This window comes from Ceratosolen solmsi, unplaced genomic scaffold (genome assembly GCF_000503995.2).
Source record: "Ceratosolen solmsi marchali unplaced genomic scaffold, CerSol_1.0 scaffold11, whole genome shotgun sequence".
NCBI classification, from domain to species: Eukaryota; Metazoa; Arthropoda; class Insecta; order Hymenoptera; family Agaonidae; genus Ceratosolen; species Ceratosolen solmsi.
Genome location: NW_011948416.1, coordinates 6,962,974 through 6,986,141, shown reverse-complemented (window position 1 = coordinate 6,986,141; position 23,168 = coordinate 6,962,974). Strand labels below are relative to the sequence as shown.

Below are 23,168 nucleotides of genomic sequence, written 5' to 3'. Positions count from 1 at the left end.
TCCCCGCCCCCCCCCCCCCCAGCCCGCAGCACAACTCACCGTCTCAGGCCAACGGCGCGGTAACTCTACTAAGCCAACGGCTACACCTGCGCTTTCCATTGTAATTACTTCCCTCCCGCTGCCTGCCCCTTGCCCTTAGCACAGAGTACGCTGTCGATAGTAAGCTCGAAGGCCCGGTCACGTGAGCAAGGGTAATTGCTATTCCTCGCGGGCGATCGCGGGAGGCACGCGCGACCGATGCCAACCTCGAGAGACTCGAGGCTCAAGCGGAACTTTCACTGCCTCGGCCTGACAATGACCATATAAAAGCGCAACTAGGCGCTCCTGTGAATATGGAGGCACGATGAATCCAACGCTACATTAGTCAGATGAATTGACAAAAAGGGAGTCTTTCGTAAGTCCTGCGTAATGCATTTCTCGCGCTCGAAACAATGTTGCCGCGGCGACGTGTTGATCCTAGCTAGATATCCGGATCCCGGTCCCTAATCCATTTTTCAACCTCTTCTTACTTGCCGTGCGCATGATTTATGATTAACTTTGTGGCGCTCGTTTGTAATGCTCCTGGCATTGGACCGTATTGATAATTACAAAGTGGCACGCGTAATCGCTGCTTGTGATGTTAAGTCCAATGGCGAGTAAAAAATCTTTTGCTTCTTTTTTTAATTATTCGCCGCTACGTTGGATATTATCATCGGGAATATTAATAGTTAATTTTCACATTTGGGATGTAGAAAGAAATAATTGATAATTTGCTGCTATTTTGTACAGAGAGAGAGAGAGAGAGAGAGAGAGAGAGAGAGCAGCAGAATTTTGACGAAGAATTGGTAATTTGACTAAGAATTGGCTGTAGTATTGAAAAGTTAGCACTCAAAACATCGTTAAATCGAAAATATTTGTCATATATATATATATATATATATATATATATATATGTGCGTGTGCGTGCGCGCGCGTGTGTGTATTGTCATACATTGTATCATAGATTGTCTTTAAACAATTCACGATACGATTAATGAATGCGAATAAAATTATAAATCTTTATTGCAATATTTCGTGCATTGATTTTTCCCAATTTCCCGATTAGACGGAAATTAAAAGTATTATGCACGACTGATGATGTAACATGTATTTACTATGCATGCATTATGTAAACATTGTAATTAGTTAAAATTTTACATCGATATGCCATTGTACGATGCAAAAAAATCGAGTTACATAAGTTCAAATGACTTAATATTTACTTGATGCGAATTTATTTATTTATACTACATAACAGATGTATGTAGATATAATAATGAATAATTTCTAATATCCTCGTTTGTTAATTTTAGTTTCATAATTCAGAAAATTTTTTTTTCCATTCTATTTTCAACTAAAATTATCATAGAGCATAAAGCTGTATTTAGTATGAATGCACTTTTAATTCTTCGATTAGTCAATCATTATTATTCATGGAACATTTTAATAACCTGAAATTTTCCAAGAGTATCGATGGAATATCGCTCGTTACTAAAAATCACAATGGATTTCAAAAATTTAGACGAGAGACATTTTCGTATCTATTTTCTAAAACTCTGGCCTGTTCTTCAATTCAATTTATACATTACCTAAGATTATTGTGTGAAAGAGAAATTTCCGTCGACATTTACAACTTCCTAAATACCGGAATTTTTACAATCACAACTTTTTAAAGTCTCAGAAGAAAAGAAAAACTCGTCCTTGGAATTACTTATTACAAAAGGCGTTTACTTTTTCCAGTAAGCAATAGACAGCTCGAAATATTCAAAAGAAAGGAAATTCAGCTCGACATCGAGAAGTGCTACAGCGGTGTACGGGGCATTGAGTACTTCAATGGAGGTGACAATTAAGTCAAAGGTAGCGCCACGTGTCGCCTTCGCCTCTCTTCCTGTACGACGGGCATCTTTTTCTCAGAAACATTGCGGGTATATAGACCTTTCACTACCGTTTTCCCTGCTAAAGGCACACTCGACATGATTTTCATCTGGGTGTAATTTTGAAATGTACGATTCTTTCTCCTTCTCGGAAAGAAAGCGTAAATTATAGGGGTTGCTTGAAAAGTAGCTAGCGCAGTCAAAATAATACTTGACGTTCTCTTAAAATAAATCATACATCGAATGTATCAAAAACAATATTTAAAAGGCTATTATTGCATTAAAATACATCGTATTATGCTCGCGAGTACTTATTACGTTAGATAAGCAACGTTTGCTTGTTAAACAATTTCCGACACGTTTGTAGCGCACTTACAATGCATTAATTTAAATGAAAACATTATTTTGCCACGTATACGATAAAAAAGTACCGAAATTAGTATACAGAAAGAAATTGATAATATATCAAGAACTATAAGAGTTGTAAAATTGAGTTTCCCATACCTTCCCTGGTGTTTAGTATCATAAATATTTGGTAAAATAACGTAAGCCATAATCAAAGACATAGGCGCATTAAACAATTGCTAAATAAAGCTTGAAAGTCGCGAAAAATCATATAATACGTAAGGAAAGTATGAAAATATGTTGAACTAAATTGGTGTAACGGTCATTCGACGATGAATAAATCTGCAAATCTATTTGAGAATACGCGCGTAGGGGAACTAAATCGTCTGTCTTTGTACATAAATAAACAGATAGCCATCGCACTGATTATATAATTAAAGTGCATTCATTTATATTGAATTCATTTGTATTGAATATTAAAATGGACATACATTTATTTGCATGTTTTATTCCAAATTGATATCAAGCCATTGGGTTCATTCGCATTAATGTAAGGCAATATTACGGTAGCCTAAACCAGATAAGCTAGACAACAAATGATTTCCTGATTTCAACATTTATTTCTTCGGTTACAATATTATCAAAATATCCACTGACTAGTTTTAAAAATTTTCGCACGATTAACAAACGCATTCTAATCTTACGTCTATGATATTATAAGATAATAGCGAATGTAATAATCGACAATAGCAAAATCCTTGTATATTCTTTCACGTATAATTGAACTGAAGTTATAAATATCGAATGCTTAAATTTATTTTTCAATATTACGAAACGCCTAAAATCATATAATACTACACGTAAGGATATTCTACTTTGACAAATAATTTATTGAACATGTAAGGAATGAATTAATTAAACGAGGCTTTAATTCACGGTGGTACAAACGACAATCGCAGATAAAAGAATTGGAAAAAAAATTTAAGACAATACTCACGCTTTTGCCGTGGCTTGTATTGTGGTGAGTATGATGATGATGATGATGATGATGATGAGTATCCAATTTCATGTTAGCACAACGATTAAGAGCATGAAGCCTACGGAAGAGACTTTGTAGCGAATCGGCCTCGAGAAACGGATGATCCTTGGCTACGCCGGTTACATCAATAGGAAACTGATAATCTGTAACAAAAATTAATTAATATCACTTAAACATATTGTCTAGTGAGACGTTCGAATATTCATTTGAACATTAATTAACGGTATACGCATTATTCTCCATATTTTATAATAAACGCATCTAATTTTCTATTAAATTTACATTATTAAAGTCATTTGTTATAATTAATTGTAGATTTTCGTGCACTTTTTTTCTAACATCTGCTCGTCTCTTCATCTAACATCCATTAATTTCTTATATTGAAAAAAGAAATACATATTTTTTAGGGTTTAATGTAATGAGGAAACGTAATTACCTTCGCTTAACATAAAGGCGATATGTTTTTTGTTTGTTTTTTTTTTATCTTCACGATGAATTCTTTAATAAAGCCATACGACTCGCAACGAGAGAATTAATTCACAGCAGCCACATTGACTCCTGCGGTGCAACGAAGGAATTAATGTTCCGCTTACAATACAGTTCGGGCGCATCGATTAGAGACGCTTTTACAAAGGTCTAATTGTCCTGATGCGATTCGCACAACAGTGGCCCTTTACAGATAATTAGTACTTTTATGTGCCCCTGACAAATTAATTATGTCGCTCGATGCGCCTCGAGCGATCGACGTAATTGCCTGGCGAGCTTTCTAAGTTTATTAAGTAAAGAAATGTAGTCTTTACTTTTACCATTGTTATTGTTTCCTTAATTTAAGAGGCTTTTTTTTTTTAAAGGAACGCAAAGCAAGGGAACAGTATATATTAAATAACAACAATAAAAAAATTCGATATTAAAGTAAAATAAAACTTATTAAGACGAAACGGGCAATTCTTATCCTTATCGAATAATTGTTAATTTTGCTGAATTACCTTTTTTTCTAGATTTTTTTCTACATTTCTTTTCAGAATTTCTTTGTGTATTCAAGTAATTTTTTTCGTACTTTGTGCTTGTCTATAAATAATAAGCGATTAAATTATTATAAAAAAAATTTCTAAATACTACGTATACAAAGATAGATCTTTTAAGTTATCCCGTGCGCGCTTATACCTGGGAATATTTTTTTTCACTTCGGATAATACATAGGTCAAACTGATTGTAATACTTTTAGTTTTTTACATCAGGCTTCTAAAGAGATTATCAGTTTATTAATCTATGTGTTATTGGAATAAATTGATGATAACGATATAAGAAATAATAATATACATTTGAATTTATATATTTTGATATTTAATAAAGAACATACGAATTTACTATTTTTGTAAAAATATATATGTTGGGATTAAAAATTACAAAAAAGAACACCATTTAAATAAAGATTAGGCTACTACAATGAACAATACTACAATTATTATTATACCGAATCAACATATTCGCACGATATGTTTTTCCATCATTAGTAAAATTATATGGGATAATTTTATTACTTCTAAATCTGTATGATAAATGACATAAATGTCAAATGATATTCTGTAGATAAATTGTATTAAATTTTTTTCTGATGAAATACATAAACCTGAAATCTTTTCCACTTATTTAAGCTGATGAATGCTGATGAATACTATTAACCTACAAAATCACGTATGTGTTGAATAGCGCTTCGGCAGACAGATATCCGCCATTACTGATGCTATTTTCTCAATTAACAGTGTAAAACCGTAGACATAACAAGAGCATTGACTTTACGTTAAGTCAATGCAGCTATGACTTAATCAATAAATATTTATTAAAAAATCGAAATTGACTTCCATGTTTCAAACATTTTTCATTATTATAATGAGAAATAGAGTTTATTTTATCTGTGTGTGCGTGCATGCGCGTGTGTGACATAGAGAGTAAGAGATAAAGGAAGAAGAGAGTTTACTTTTCTATATATATATATATATATATATATATATATATTATTTTTGAAACTTCAGCATTAATATGTACATTAACAGCATTTCATAATTATTTACTTATGTTATACTAGTGGACTCAATTAAATACCAAGAATACTCATTAGGAATTTGGAAAATGTATTAAGGTGGCTATATCAAATGAAAGATGCTATCAAACTAGAGTTTCTTAAAGTCGATTAAGACTTAAAGTACAAGCGCTTCAAAGTTGTTTAAAACAGTTAAATATATGTAAATTATTTATAAATATACCATCATTTTTCATATACTTAGTATGCGGTTATCCTAAGCGAGAATTAAATATGTTAGTGATATTATTTTCTATCGTACTACTCCTTTCCAGAGGAATAGTGTAGAGCAATACAATTGAATCGATTGGTAGACAAGAATCGATATTAAAATGTATTACAATTTGAAAATTAAATTTGAAAGCTCCAATATTTTTGTATAAATTATTTATAAATATTTTTTTTTTATATAAATTTAGATTCAATTTAGAGTTTTAATATCCTTGAATATAAATTTGAGAAAATATATCTTCAAAATTAATAGGGTATCAATAAGGCATACACAATAATGAAATCCGATGTCCTAATGTAAGTTGAATAATCAATAGTAAATATCTAACTACATATGTAATTTCATTTAAAATTATATTTCTTTGAGATAAAAGTTATAAATTGGCTTCTATCTAAGAAAACTGAGGTCAATTGAATATAAGAAATTGGAAAACATACGTAAATCGCAGCTAATCGAAGTAAACGTTAGCAAGTGAGTTTAGCAGATATAAAAGGTAGCTTGATACTTTTCACAGATAAATATCATCAAATTAATTTTACCGTATTTTTCATCAACTCCGTTCAAATATTAGTAGCAGTAAATTGTTATGTACATAAGGAAAGGACATATATATCACATTGTATATAAATCATTTTGATCTTTCCTCGATCGGGGGCAAAGTACCATTAACTGCTCGCTCGAGGTTCAAAACTCCTGCATACCAATAAGCGATCTATTCATCGATCGACAGATCGCTCAACCGTAAATATCGCGTTCACAGACCATTGCTTACTTCGTGCACGACTACATTTGTTGCGCGCGCTCGCGCGTTCTCTGTGTCGGTATATGTAAGACATCCATCAACGCCTTGGATATATGCAACTCTAACAATTCACGTTCCGTGGTCCACAAGACTGTAAAATTATATAAGCAAGTTGGTGAATTTTCGGGATGACATTAAAGGAAAAATAATCGAATCTGAAACTGCTGGTAGCTTCTTTTCGTATAATTTATATACCGTGGCTGGTTGGTTACGTTACAGCTTCTTAACATCATCAAAGAAACTTATTTTTCAGTTAAAATTAAATATAAAATAATAATCTATTTACATTGTGATATTTTTAATGCACTTTATCAGAGAAATTGTTTAAAAAAATTTATTAAATTTTAGAGATCAGTCTTATAGTTAAATTTTTTAAAAACTTTAAATCACTTTATTAATATAAAGAAAAAAAGAAAAGAATAAAAAAGCACACATGAAAAATTGAAAATATTTTTAGTAATCTTAAAACCAGTACATTTGATAATAACAGTATATCCTAGTCCTTACGTAAATATCTGTATTTATCCGACGTACATACACTTACATCTGTACAACCAACCTATGTGACACGTTAAGAGCAAGACAGATTCGAGTAAAGTTTGCCTATGCACGCAATATAATCGATATAAATCTATATACATGCGTAAACTTACTCATGCACATTCGTATAGGCATACGTACGCATATGCATATATATGTGACCGAGTACACACTCGCACATACGGGGCATATTCGATGAACATATTGATATCTATGCATATGTATACATACATAGCTGCGGGGTCTGAACTGGGTCAATTACACTACTATTCATAGGTTTACTATATAGTTTCATTTAGCTTCTCTCTGTTCCCCTCTCTCTTTTTTGCTCTCTTACTCTTTCTCTAACATTTTCCATTGTAACAGTCCATTTATTACACAAGTGAAATTTATATATTAAATGCAACGTCGTTCCCAGCACAATATCATCTTTGCCGATTAATGGCTAAATATACTGAAAATTCGTTTATCTATGCACGTAACTTGTTCTTCTTTATATGAACATATGATTATCGATACAAAAATATTTTATATTAAATATGTAAACAATTAAAAAAAAGAAACATTTTAACCGTACCTCTAAATCTAAATGTAGATCAGTTCATGTGCGATTGATTCGCTAGAAAAATATAGCTTACTATACGGTACTCGAGAGTATATGTAAACGACGAGGGGAAATAGTAATTGATCTTTCTGAAACAGTGAGTGAAAGAAAGGGAGAGAGCAAGGGAAAATAGTAAGCAAGAGAGGCAAGCGATTTGATCTTTGAGCTTTTTAGGACACGTAACCGTTCATGTTTTTTATAAAGAGTGTGTATAATCTACGTTACTATTCGTTTAGAAAAGTGTTACAGCGGGTGTATTTCTTTATGAAAGATTTATTGTTTTTATTTGAGCTAAATTTTTGATAAGTGTTTATATAAGTCTCATACCCACTTTAGTATATCATAAATTATAATACTTAAGATTTATTTCTTACAAAATGAATTGCTTAAATTAATTTTTTTTACATTATATACTTTAACATACAATAAGGCTACGTTTAATTTGTTTTTCTTTCCGAGTTAATTGCTTAGCAAGGCAAAATTCATTTTTAGAGCATGATTTCAATAAATGAGCGTTTAAAATATTCACTTAAATTTAACAAATCAATTTCAGATCGCAACATCACTGCCTTATATATATATATATATACATATGTTTTTTGTACAGTTTCAGTGCTCTAATACGTGAAGTAAATGGATGTGTAAAATAAACTGTAATATTACTCATTATAATTCGAAATAAGAAAACAATGTAACTGTGATATTTTTTTTACAAATATTCCGCTGCTCAACATTTTATTAATCGAGGAATTTTATTGTTAGAATAATTGTTACATCAGTACTGGAATATCACCGAGCGGCACTAACTGTTAATTCGCATTTCAAACTTTCTACAAACTCTATTTTTCATATTCATTTATATAATAATAAGGCAATTATATTATTGAATGAAGATGGAAAATTGAATAAAATGTCTAATATGACGGTTGAAAGTATCGCTTTAAAAAATATTTTACCGAACGTAAAATTTAATTTCTTATGACTTGATAATGTCTTTCAAAACGGTTGCTCAGCTTGGCAAAACATCAACATCGACGGACGATTTGTTTTTCAAATCGACGCGACATTCGCGAGCTCACCAGCACCGATCGATCGCCTCGATCGTGCGAGCCACAAACCCAATCGACACATCTAACAATTGCACTCGCAGTACGTGATAGCGCGAATGATGCGATAGTGCAACTGGCGCCTCCTTCATTTGTGACAAACGCGCGCAGCGCTCCAATCTACCTCATCGCAACGATAAGCAAGGAAACGGTTCAACGATTTCTTTATCGTGCGTGCGATTGCACAATGTCATTCTCGTCGCTTTGATTTGGCTCGATTATTATCTTTATTAATAACCGAGTATTGTTTGGAGAAACACTCGTGGGATATATTGGATTATTTTCGCTCTAATGTGAATTATTATGTAAATTAATTATAATTAGTGCAGTCACTAGAGGATTTCTGTATCTTTATAGGATGTGCTTAAGCGCTTGCAAAATTTATAACTTCTATTTTCGAACGTCATCATTGATGTAAATGGAGGAAAAGTCGTAAAACTCTTATCTGCAAATTTCCTTCAGACATTTATGAATTGTATGACTGTAAGTTAATTAAGTCAGTTGAATGCAAAGAGGAATATAATAATCGATGTAGTTTATTGATCCGTTCAATGGCTTAAACGCAGGTAAGTAAAATTTACACTGCATTTATTAACTTAATTTTATTTATTAATTTAGAGGATAATTAACATCTTGTTAATATTTAATGTTACCGCCCTCTCGCTTTTGTAAAGTTTCTTTGTTTTATTAAATTACCTTTTTTTTGTTTTTGTTTTTTTTTGTTTTTTTTTGTTTTTTTTTTTGTTTTTTCTGTTTTTTTATTTTTATTGGAGTAAACAGTGTGAAAATAAGTAAGTACGATGGTTAATAAATATTGAAAATAGCTCAATTCTATATCAATTTAAGCATTTGTCCCTAATAAGGCTGTGCATTTTAATTCCAAAGTCGAGTATATAAATTTCTCTCAAATGAAAACGATATTTGTTCGAACATTGTCTTAAGTATGAGGAAGAAAAGAAAGGAATTTCGATCAATTTTTCATATACCTAATATACCTAATGAAAAACGTAAACTATTTTTTCAGTCTACAAAATAACGAAAATTGTTTACTCAGCCAATTTGCGCGCAATCGTAAACGCACCCACCCACCCACCCACCCGCCCACGAGCGCGCGCGCACACACACACAGAGACGCATACGCATACGTATACGTGTGTATGCACGAAATTAACGGCGAGGCGCACGTATATAACTTTTGCAAAATCACGTTAAGTATGTTAATTTCTCCATTACTCAAGCGCCCGTTCAAGGCGTTCGTGTATCAAAATACAAACCGGAAAACAGCAACGCGTCGCGGCACGATAATTAATAATCGGAGCACTCGACGGGCCTCGCATCTCTTCATCGCCCAACAAACAAAAGCATTATGTAAGATTACATAAGCACGTAAAAAGGTTCGCGCTTATACTCGTGGCCGTGATCTAACGCACGGGAGAGGAGAAGGAGAAGCAAATAGAACTCGCGAGCTAAATTGGCATTGAATGTCTCGCATAGGAGGCGTCCGTCCATCTATTATTTCCCGTTTCGAAGAAGTCTCCGATTTCCACGCGGCATCGGCCAAATTAAATGTCTCTTCTCCCGTTAGCGACGGCAATTTTACGCAATCGCGCGTGGGCTAATGGCCCTCCTTAATGAGACCCAAACAAAATTCATGAAATTTTAAAGAGAACGCGCGGGCGATGCATCATAGAAGAAAAAACAATGCAAAATAAAAGCAGACAAAGGCGAAAAAAGATGGGAGAAGAAAAATAAGAAGAAACGAGCGCACGCGTGCATTATCTCGCGTGAGTGAATGAAAGTGACACGGCCGGCAATGATTAATTTAGCCGGTTTCTTCGAATTAGATGATTATGATGGAGTCTAAGAGCTTTGACAGCATAATAACTATCCCCGATCATTATTATTGAAATCATAATAAATGTTACCGATCGATAGATTACGGATATAATTGGACCAAGAGCGGTGGCCAAACAAAAATACTTCTAATTAAATACGTTATAATAATGTTGCGTGTACGATTCAATATTTAATTGACAATCTACGATGAGTTTTAATGCTTATTGAATTTACTTCGACTTATTCTTGTATAATAATCGAATGAATTTTATAATAGAATGCGCTGTTGGGATGAATGACAATAACTGAGTAATGCACGTCTACATGACAAATACAATTGATCGTCGTAATTTGTTTAAGAAACAAAATGAATACTAACTATGCTATGCGATTTAAATAAGTTAAATAAGACCTCTAATAATGCGAATTACTCATAATTACCAATAATACAATCGCTATTTTTAAAAAAGTACACGCGATCAATTTGTAAAACAATTATAGTCACAACGTTCAGCGGAATTACTTTTTTTTCTTTACCTTCTTAATCTAGCGACTAACGAGAGCTACCTTCGTACGTAAAAAAAAATAAATAAACAAAAGAGAAAAATTGGAAATTACATTAAATAAACAGACAGTTCACGCGTTCTCGAATATGGCGAGGTTCCTTCTTACTGCAAGGAATTTCAACGCCAATCTTCAAGATCAAAGACAAAAAGACAAAACAAAAAAAAAAAAACAAAAAAAAAAAGAACAGAAATGAAAAAGCAGCCAGTAAAATTGATAAATAATAAGCAAAAGGCGATAAAGTTGGCATGCTCTAAAATTAATTGCGGATACCGTTTGGCGAAACCGACAATGTTAACCGCTAATACTAATGAGACTCCACTACTCATCCGTGAATCAAATTTGTCACGCCAGGTATTTATTATTCTTTTTTTCCCATTGAGCATCCAGTCTAAGGAGCGTTTACATTGTACACGCGAACACGCAATAATAGCACCTACGTAAGTGCGTTCTTGGACATGACACAGCCCAACGTCTCAAGTGCGAGAGCACACGATGATTTCATTTCCAAACGGCAGCGTCCACAGCGAGTCTACATAAGACTGGCATGGGTTGGAAAAAAAAAAAAAAAAAAAAAAAAATAAGGAAAAAATAAAATTAAAAACTGCCTTTAGCTGTCATCGTCATAATATTGTATCTTCTCCTACTTTTTGCGCATTGTACGACGTTACGTGTAGGTCGTTAACTTTAGCTATTTAACATGGATTTGGTGATTTCGGTAATTTGATAGAAAGCCGTCTCCGATGCGCTTCCCATTAGTATTACGAGAAAAGTAAGAAAAGTAACTTGTTGTCATAATTTTACTACGCAATTAAAATACACGTACGATAGATCTACAGGAAAAAATAAAAAAATTCCGGCTAATGCCAATGCCGATTCTAATTCTAATGCTAATGCTGCCGCTGCCGCTGCTGTTGCCACTTTTGCTGTTTCCACTGTTCCTCCTTCTCCCCTTCCTTTCCACCTCGTGGTCCTTCTCCCGCCCCGACACCCCCATGCAGCGCTCGCACGATCAGCTTTATCGGAAGGGGGAAGAAAAAGAGTGCCGAGAGTTACATACGTACATATTGTATCGTATCGCTTAGTGCATGCGGGTCGCGATAAGATCGCGGGAGATCGGCACGAGGAAATGGAGGAAGGCCCTCGTTTTCGAGCGGGCGACGAGCCCCGCCAGTGAAACGTGCGGAAATCGGCTTGCCGTACAGGAAATACGATGCGATCTTGTCGACAAGAAGAAGGTGGTGCCTCGTGAGCTTACGACACGGCCTCCTACACGCCGATCGAAGCTTTTTAACTCTGTTCCGCAGAGGTGGCATTATGGCCGATCCGAGCCGATTGCGACTTGGATTAGGGTGGCAAAGCATTTATTGGGGGCATGTGCAGAAAGCGTTTCGGTGTTTGGAGTCGCTGGCGTGGGGTCGAAATTTTTTGAAACGTCTATGATATCGGGGTGAGCTCGGGGTCAAATTTGAGCCGTGGTGGTGATGCGTTGTAGGGCATTTGTAAGCATCGAATTACAAATTCCATTAGATACTAACGTTTCCTGTATGTACAAAATTTTCACGTATTAAATAAATATTGCGAGCACTCGCCAGTTATCTCGCACATGCGCAAGTATAAATTTTTCATTTATATATATGATGTTTTAGTGCGAAGCACCCACGGGCAGTTGGATCGACTTAAGGAGACATAAAACATCAATCACAGCGTGATCTTAGCGAGGGTTTAGCGCAAATTGATATTTCTAATTCAAAGTAACTACCTTATGATACGTACATACACATGTGGATATTTGACTCTGTCATACGATGTATTATAAATTTGGTATAATTAAAATTTAATACAGATGGTGTTTGGTTCACTCGAATCTCGCAGATAAAAAATTTTGTTATACTATTTACGCAACTGTAAATTGGCGAATTATATAGAAATCCGCGATTCTTATACTAATTGTTTAGCAAACCGTTTTACGTGCTATCTTAATGTATTATTTCTTATAAATTTCAATAAAGCAAATAAAGTTATAATCTAACTATAATAAATGACATAATGAAAACGATGCTCAGGAAGAATGTTTTTTATTTCGATTTGAAACGTAGGCAAAAGAATTTCATAGATATTTAATGAGAGTTATGCACGTAAATTTTTATAAAATACAATTGCTTATGAATTAATGCTACATTCGTCGTTACTATAAAATAGAGCAGATTAAATAAAAAGAAGCGTAACTCTATAATAATATACATGGATAATGTAGTGTATGCTCTATTGAATATAATACAAATAGAAAATTGTAGCCCAAGCAGAATCAATGTAAAATACTTTTATTTTTAATTTAATTTAATTTTTTTCTTCTTTTGAATAACAAATTTATGTATTAAAGTAACTTTTTATCCCGAATCTGTGTATCTTTCCTTCATGTAATTGGAAAGAAAATTCGTTTTAATTCAAAATATATAAATATTTTTATGGGTTTGTGTAATATTTGAAAATTAAAATGTTACATTATAGATAAATAGATAAATATCGAAAGTGCAAGTAAATTACTGTGGAAATATTAGTTCATAAAATTGTTTCGCTGAGAGCATTTAAATACTATGGGCAAATATTATTTGTGATTTAATTAAGCAAATTATCAAACGCGTTATTAAAACCCTCGTAATATTTTTACGTGTACTTTCATACAAGTGCCCACCATAGATTAGAATGAATTTGTTGGCGATTAATTCCATCATGTCGATTGCGTTTTTTCGAATGTGTTCAGTAATAGATTACAGGACATAATTAATACTATACGAATCGATTGCAACGCCGCTTCCAAAAATATTTGTATGCAAATGTAAATAGCCATAGGATATAAAAGAATACTTTGAATAATGCCCGTTAGTTAATCTTTTAATTAAAATTATTCTTCAAACCTGTTAAAATCATTTAAGGAGCTGCATTAAAATATATAAAGTTAAAATCTTGCAACGTACTCACATTGACACGAGGTCTCGGGTTCAAAAAATCCGTCGTTTTATAAATAATAACATCAATTTCAGCAGAATTTTTGTTGACTTTCGCGATAATGATATGCGATTGAAAGATGTTTTAAATAAGCAGCAACAACAATTCTGCTAATCATTGTTAAGGAGTTCGTTTTTCATTTCCTAAGCTTGCAAAGCATCCGGAGCTAACAATAGAATTTCTTTTTGAAAGTAACTATTTTTCCAGATTATATGGTTTTTGTTATAATTCAAATATGACTCATCGTCGCGCATTATTATATTTTAATCGCAAGAGCCTATCGTAAGTATTTTTCTCGCACTAACCGACGCACTTCGTATAGTTGTAGAGTAAATCATTTTCCACCCAATTCCAGTCCATAAAACATTAAAAGAAACACATATTTGCGAAACCCTAAAATCAACTAACGACAACAAGCATTATAAATCCACCCTATTTAAAAAAAAATGGACCCTCTTTCCACACTTTTCTCCTCCTTCGTATCCTACTCCTCCTTCTCCTCCTCATCATCATCATTATCATAATCATCATCGTCGTCGCCGTCAACATTATCATCCTCATCCTTGTCCTCATCCTTGTTCTACCAGTATTAAACAGCTCGCATCGTGAACTTCGCTCCTAAATTTTAGCATTCCAGAGGACCTCTGCCGTCGCGTCTGGCACTGCCATCGATGATCCGAGCATACGAGGAGACAAGAACCTCTGCCCTAACGCGATAGTGCTCGCCGGCGCTCCTCTAAGAAGTCGCGCACCAATGCGCCGTGGCATCGGTGCCGTTTTCATGCCAGTCGCGGTAGCCTCTTACCCTTCATAATTATCCAGCACCGTCGGCACATTCGGCTCGGGTCGTTCCGCTGACGCGGTTCCTCGGCATCACCGTCCTCTGTCTTTATCAGCGCCTTTCGTGCTTGGCTAATCGCGCCGCGTGCGCTTCCTCCTCCTCCACAGGTTGCCGCCGCCGGCTCCGCATCCTCGCACACACAACACGCGCACTCGTCGGACGGAAAACGGACGGGCGCTACGAAATCCTCCTGCGAGCTTACAACCGGCGCTCGGCGCGTCCGCCGGAGAACTGTCGAGGGTCCGCTGGTCGGCTTGCGACTAGCGGTCGTCGTCGCCGCCGCCGCCGTTGTAGTCGTCGTTCGTCGTCGTCGTCGTCGTCGTCGTCGTCGTCGTCGTCGTCACCGCCGCCACTCGCCGAGAAGAGAGGTCGACCGCAGCCTGGCGGTGGGGGCGTCGATCTTGGCCGGAGGCCGCCTATCTCTCTCTCTCTCTCTCTCTCTCCCTCTGCCACTACCTTCCTATCCCTTCCTAACGCTACGGCCTGATCCGCCCGTTCCCCGCCCCGGCGCACTCACTCGCTTTCTCTCTCTCACTCTCTCTCTCTCTCTCTCTCTCGCTGTCGTTGTATGTACGCGCGCACGAATACACGGCGATAGCAATAGGGAGAGGGGGCCTGAAAAACCGGTGGAAAGGAACGGGCGGAGGCCGGGAAGGCTCTCCTCTACGTACGTGTTTAACCCTCTCGCTTTCTGCTTTTCCGTCTCTTTCCAAGCTGACTGCTCGCTTTCGGGCCTCTCTCGCGCTTCTCTTCTTCATTTAGCGAATCGGCTGTCGTTATCGCCGTTGGGACGCAGGTAGGCTCGTGCCAGCTGATCGCTACGAGAGCAGTTTTTCGATTGGTTTGCTACGTCCCAAACGCGTTCTCAAAAATATAAATAGCGAACTCGATTTATTATTCATGATGACTTATAGTAGTCGCTATGATGTCGGGAATTAACGAAATTGGTAAACACAATTTTTTACTGTACATATTCTCCCTCTCTTACGCCCCCCTCCCCGCCTAGCTCTCTGTCTGTTTTTTTGCCTGCCAGTTATTTGCTACATTGTCGAGAAAAAGTTCGCGCTTGAAACATGTTTTATGTGTTTACAGGTATGACGAATTCATTGAAGTTTCAATCCAAGACCGCTTATTACACCTTGAGAATGAAACAACGCTACCAAGAAACTTTTTTTCTGGTTTTTCTGCCGAGTGAAAAGCCAGCTTTAATCGACTTTCATATAATTTCACTTTTTAAAGTAGAACATTTTTGCAATAATAGATATATCTTTTTACATCTAGAGGCTCGTGACCTTAAATAATTCGACAAAATGAGGCACAAATGCACCAATAAAAAATTAGAAAATAATATTTAACCAATTAAATATTAAATTAGATGACGAAGAAACAATTAGAATATGTAGTTTAATTAACAAACGTTTTTTCTTACATTATTATGATCTGTAATAATAGTATTCGATATCTACAGTTCCTAAAAATTGTGCCAATAAACAATTGGTACAATCTTAATTAATAATATTAGACTATTATATATAAAGTTACCTTAACGTGGACACTTATGCATATCTATAATATGTTACCTATTCATTCTGTTTACAAAGTTTTTACAATTCCGAATTAAGGGTCTTACATGCAATTAGTCAATTCGATAGTGTTAGTCAAGAATACAGCAACAGGTATCTACACTCAAATTTCATTCAATTAATCCACAAATATATTAAAATTCATTATTAATATAAATATACCATCGTTAGCAATAAATAATCGTGTATTTATGGTTTATAGTATTACTATGATTATTATCAAAAATACAGAATAAATCCGGCAGAATTTAGTAGAATTATTTCATTAAAATACAATTTTACAGCACTCGTTTTTACATAATGGACTATTTTTATTGTATTGTCTCATTCTATATTTGGACTTCTATTGTGCCAATCCCACTTCACCTTTCATAACAATTTGCATGTTTATTGTAATTGTTGTTTGCCACATTTCCTGCAGGAAAATGTGCAACTATGTTATTATACAGTGAAAATGGTTTACGTATCAACAATAATTTTTTATAACCATTAGCAAGTAGAATGAAGTAAAACGAAAAATCAATTAGACAGTAAGATAAATAAAAGAACTTTTTTTTTACATTTGCCTTTAGTTCAATTAACGTAATTAAATCGATATTTCTACTTTATTATGACTGTTTTCACGTGCAAAAATATACATGCCAACATGCGCAAAGACACTCATACGAAACTAAGAACATGCCTTGTTCATAAATTATACATGTTGCACAAAGTATATTATATTGCGAGCAATATCATTTTTACTCAAGAGACATATATTGCTCTACAATGAAGTCTATAAATAATTTTCCTTTTCCTACATAACAACTAGTGCTACATTATTGGCATTTTATTAAATTCCCAACGAATTTTGAATATCCAACATGATCTGATTGAGTTACATATATTAATCTTTTACTTTATTTATTCTAGATTCGACGACTGTCATCTTAAGTATAACAAAATTACAAAATTAATTAGATACGAATGATTGTATTGACGGCAAGTGTATTTATACGAAATACACTAGAAAATTAAGCGATAATAAATAAAATTTTCCAACAACGTATGAAGAATCATTGTGAATAGCTGCAAATAATTTGCCTATTATGAATAAGAAAGGAAGAGCGAAGCCGTGCAAGAGAATAGGTTGTGTAAAAAGTAAAGGAGAGAGGGGGTGAGAGAGGTGGACGCTACCGAGGTATAAGAAGTTGAAGAGTGTGTGTATGCGCGCGAGAGAGAGAGAGATAGAATGAGATGCGTCGTCGGTGCATAGAATACGGGCGGCCGATCCGAGCGAGGCAGACTGCACGGAGCTCGTCGACCCCCCCCCCCCGACCCGCACCACACTCCAGCCGCCCTCGACGCGATACGCCTCACCATTCTGCTCTTTTTCGAGTGTCGAAGTAGCCAACGAAGAAATTCTTATACAAGCTTGTACGCAACGCTTATAAAGTGCTTAATGAATAAAGCCGGCGTTTCCTATTCAGACGCTAGCCATCTTTTTGAGTCCGGGGACTTGTGTTTCGCTACTTTCTCAGCGTCGATTTAGATTCGCTCGTTTCAGATGATGATTGATCGTGGACATTGAGCGACGCGAAAAAGGGTTGTCAGACCATAGAATGGGCTTGAAAATCATTTTCATCTACTTTAAGATGGAATTTCGCGTGTTTAGATAATGCAACTGAATTATAATGAATAGTAGGAAACCAATGTTATCGCTACTGTGCATTGATAAATTGTCACTTGTGTGATTTCATACAAATACGTTATAGGCTTAGGATGTCTATAAGCAAACTTTGAAATGTACAGCTATTAGTTTGCGTGCGTGATTTATAAAATTTACGGTAAACGATCGTGGAAAATCCGAGCAGTTAATTGATAGTATTCGATTAATATGTTACTAATTACTCGGATTTACTATTGTCGTGAAAAAGTCTTTTCTTTTCAGGTGATGCTAATGGAAGGCTATACGATTTTCATTATATGTTTATTACTAGATATTCTTTACTTTTATTGCTTATAATAATCATTAAAGCGTTTTACCACAATCATAAAGGTGATTTCATGCGCGTACGGGGATAAATTGGCTATTTAGTGACGATAAATGACAATAAATAATGGAAAAAGTCGGTAGTCAAAATGTAGATCGAAAGTATTGTAATAAACATATCGCCGTAATGGGTAAATAAATTTTGAAACAATATTCTATTAACAAAATTGTTGCAACTTCACGTTCAAATAATTTATATAAAAACCCTTTTATATGATATGTTTTCATGTAAGAATTTATTGAAGATAAGGCCAAAAACTACAAGCTTAGAGCAATAAATAAGCGTAATTCATTTTATGCGTTAAAGCTGGCTGACTCCTGGAACTGTCTCGTACGACAGTAGACAACAAATATAGTAGACAGTTATTTGCAATAACTAGTAAAGGAAGTAAAAAGCTTTTGCATTTCTTTCTCCCATCGATGTAAAGTCCGATTTGCAATATAAACTTAATTATATAAAGAAGCTACGTAAACAGAATGTATGCATTATAATTATTGCTTGGATTTATCCGCTTTTATTTATATAAGTGATTAAAATATATTTAAAGCGAAGTACCTTATGCATTCGTTGAACATAATTCCGAAGAATATAAAATTTGGAAAACGAAAAATATTACTTAATGGCTTTGCATAAACTGATTCCAACATTTTCGTAATAACTTGTAAGAAAAGTATATAACGCGTGGATTAGCTTAAAAGAAATCATAACTTTACGTACGTTAAAATTCCTCGTTATGTAAAAATCTTCATTATTGTATAAATAGGATAGTAATAATAATATTATTATTATTATTATAGATTATTAATAATACGATTGGTAAGAACAAATTGTGCACGCCGTACTTGATATTGATTAAAAGGCCACATTAATCCGTATCTTTCGGTCTTTCGTAATGGAGATATTTTTCGAGCTGAGAATGAGATATCGAGACGGTTAATGATAAGGGTGGTGCCCTTGCAACAGATAATACAATGTTCTAATCGTCCGATATCTACTAGTCATGCAGCGTAATCGATATTAAATTTGTTTGATGGTCAATGGGTCTACAAGCAAGGAATAACTTTAATATTCATATTACGTTCCCCTGGGGTTTCACAGTTATGTTAACAGCGTAAGTGTCGTGCTTCTCGGGTCATCCGGAAATTTCGCTCAATTTTCTTTGATTATTTAATGTAGGCAACTACCGCTAGAAAATTTGAGCTTATACTTTCGCTTTCAATAGAGGCTCGTCATCTCATCCCCTACACGCTGCAAATTATCTAACGTTTGTCTATTGTGAATGTTTGCTATTATTTAATTTGAAATTTAATGGGAGGATATTGAAGCGGTCGCTTTAAACATCCTATGCTATCAATTATGAAACTTTACTAAAAGTTAAATGTATCTGAACTTTTTCGTACGGCCCGTCTCATAAAAAACAAAGGTGATGAAAATGTTTTAGAGAATTACATTATGGCGAGGATAGTATTAAATTCGCTGAAAAATTTAGTCCGCCGAAAGAAAAAATATAGTTATTTTCTTATGCAGCTAGCCCACGTCTTATACATACTCATGTAAAAGGCAAAAAAGTACTACGTTGCACGCGAGACGTCGATTAAAGAGTTTACGTTCCCTAAGTGATGTACATTATGGTACTATGCATCTACTTTCGCTTAAAGCCACGAGTTAAAAGAATGAAAAATAAAAGGGCAAGAAGAAGGAGTGGGTTTGCCAATCTGACTACTGGAATATATTCATTCGGTCGAATGAGACATGGACGATGTAAGGATGCATGCACATGAAGACTTCTCGGAATGTCTCTATCAACGAGTGATTTACCTTGGCATATTTTTTGCATTTTCGACGCGAGCCCCTTTCTGGATGCAGCCGTTGATAAGGAGGATAAAGTGTTTTAGATGTATCAGGTGAGATGTTCATGTTATCGTTCGCTTTCCGAGGTAAATTATAACAATAAACCTATTATCTATCTATTCCACTGACAGAATAAACAAACACATACACACGCGCTTATTTTATATATATATATATATATATATATATATATATATATATATATATACGCTATAGATGATGTTTTTGTTGTAACTTTGTTGAAAGAAAGAAAAATAGATAATATTTATGAGACGTTTCTTTCACGAGTGCGTGAATATTCATGCTTATGACAATAAATACTAGAGGGTTGTTCCGTATTATAAAATAAACAAATTAGGGTGAAATTTTATGTAAATAGTGGGCATATGTAAGTATCGCAGAGTAGAGTGGCAAAATCTGTAGGAGAACCAGCTTTCAACAGAAATTACATGATAATTTGATTGAATTATATAAATTATATTTATTTTATGATAAATTTCTTATTGTATCAAGTAATACGTGATTGAGTTTTAAAGATATTCCCATCAATTTCATTTACGTAAAGCTTTAACACATATACTTAATGAAGTTTTATTTAACTTTTTATCCTTAACAGAATTCATTTCCTTTTCTTACGTATAAATCATTAAGCTCTACTAGGTCGTAAAAAAACTAATTTCAACTATTGCACTACAAAATTTATAGATACACGTTTAAAAACGAGTGATTATATATATATATATATATATATATATATATATATATATATAGCCAGTTATACGTAATAATAAAATTTCTTTTTAATTTTTACAATGCTATTTTCATAATTATAATGCAGCTGACGTACAATAATTGAATTGTGAATTTTAATAATCTATACAATTACACTGACATAATCGAAATTCCGTATTATTCAAAATAAAAGCTAAAGTGTCGGCAATGAAACTGTAATTTTTTACAGTCGCCGTATCGACCGGATTTCAACTTAAAAAAGTGTAAGCCACTTAAAATTATGACACACGAAACTAGGAACTCAACGGTTAGTAATAAAGTCTAATAAATCTCATAATTATACACTACCGCTTTATTTTACTATTTTATCAATTCGAGTTTGTGATACAGTTTGCACAATTTGGTTATTAACCAGAATGCCGGAAACTGTGTTAATCTATAGAGAAAAACAAAAAGTGAGAAAAATTCTCGAAACAAGCAACTTTATTTATATCGATAAATCGCTAAGTGGGTCTTGAAGCAGAAAAAAGGAGGCTTGCGCGTTAGCATATAGACGAACAGAAAGGAAATATCGCGTCAAGCTTCTTGGGAATCACGAAACAAAAATACCACAATTCACAACGAGCAGAGTACTCTCGCGATTCAAAGTTGTATTTTCATCGGGATAGAATGGTTATTGGTCCTTTGAATTCTCTGCGCTCCTTTACACTGTTATTCACAAATTTAGCCAAACGCTTGTTTTGATCATAAGGTTGAACGACGTGAAAATCTATTCGCATGTCGCGCTCGCTTTGTTACTAACTCAACTACAGTTTATCCAGGTGTTCGTTGCAACGTTAGTCCTACAGTTTCTTACCCCTTTTTTCTCTCGTGTTTACTTATTCTGTTCAGGCGCTGTCCCTCTCTCTATTTTCTCTGGTGGCTATGGAATTATTGACTCTTCCAGCCACTTCTCTAGGCCGCGATTTGCGCCTCTGCGCTACAGAGTTCTATGCCTCTCTTCAATTCCATTTTTATTCTCCATTCTTTCTTTATTTTTACACATACACATATTATTCAATTTTACACACAAACTATTGTTCGATATAGAATAATATCTTAAATTCCATTGTTATTCTTTCAATTGGCCTTTTTGTAGACTCGTTTGTCAGCTAAAGCTTAGGGAATCTTATTGATAAAGATATTTCGAAAATGAAGTTTTTAAAAACAATGGATATCAATTACAAAAGCTGTGTAACGGGTAAAGACCAACAAAGCCATTTATATTTCTAATATTTGTAAATGATTCATATTGTGTTATTTTTATATGTATTATTATTTTTACTCTCGCATGTGTTCCTTCGAAAGTTAAATTTCACTTTCTTCAAATTAATAGCAATAATCATAAAACGCATAACACGATATTATTATTTTATTGCTTAAAAATTTATTCTTATTTTATATCTATTTTTATTCCTGTTTTTATTCATTTCTCATGATCATTATCGTATTAGCTTATATACAGCGTAAAAGAATAAAATTTTAATACATTAATAACGAAATAATAATTTCAGTCACACATTTATTCAATCCATTGAGTAACCGAATTTTACACATCATAATTCACCGCTCTCCCCGTCACTCTCTTTTTTTTTGTTTTTGTTTTTTTGCACACATTAGGCTCTTTTTCATTATTTAATTTCATTAAATGATCGTCCAATTAATAAAATATTCTTTCAATTCATAATAATATTATCTCATAATCACACTGTTGTCTTCACTAGCACTATCGTTCAATCAATATTAATTCAGTTAAAATATCGTTGCTAATCGTTAAATAAGGGACAGCCAACAAACAGTTCTCGATAAAATAGTGCCACTAGCATTCGACGCGTTCTCTATTCATCTTTTCTTTCCGAGTTTTTTCGCCGTCAATTCTTGGCAACCGACAAGAGATATGTCAAAGACCTTTTTGGCCGAGGCGCACGTTCTCGGTACATCGGCTGACTCGTCGAGTTTTCCACGTCTCTTGGAGCCGATCCAATGAGACGGCTCCCAGCGTACGGTACGAATTGAATTTTCGCGCGCTCTTCCCCGAAT

General features: G+C 34.4%; 1 protein-coding gene across 1 annotated transcript in view; it reads right to left on the bottom strand.

Annotated features, from left to right (window-relative positions):
* cv-c (RhoGTPase activating protein) overlaps positions 1–23,168 on the bottom strand; it is a 277,986-nt gene that overhangs the window by 43,477 nt on the left and 211,341 nt on the right. Inside the window, exon 4 of the mRNA XM_011495782.1 lies at positions 3,235–3,419. Within this exon, the coding sequence (XP_011494084.1) occupies positions 3,235–3,419 (185 nt within the window). The remainder of the gene's footprint in view (positions 1–3,234; positions 3,420–23,168) is intronic.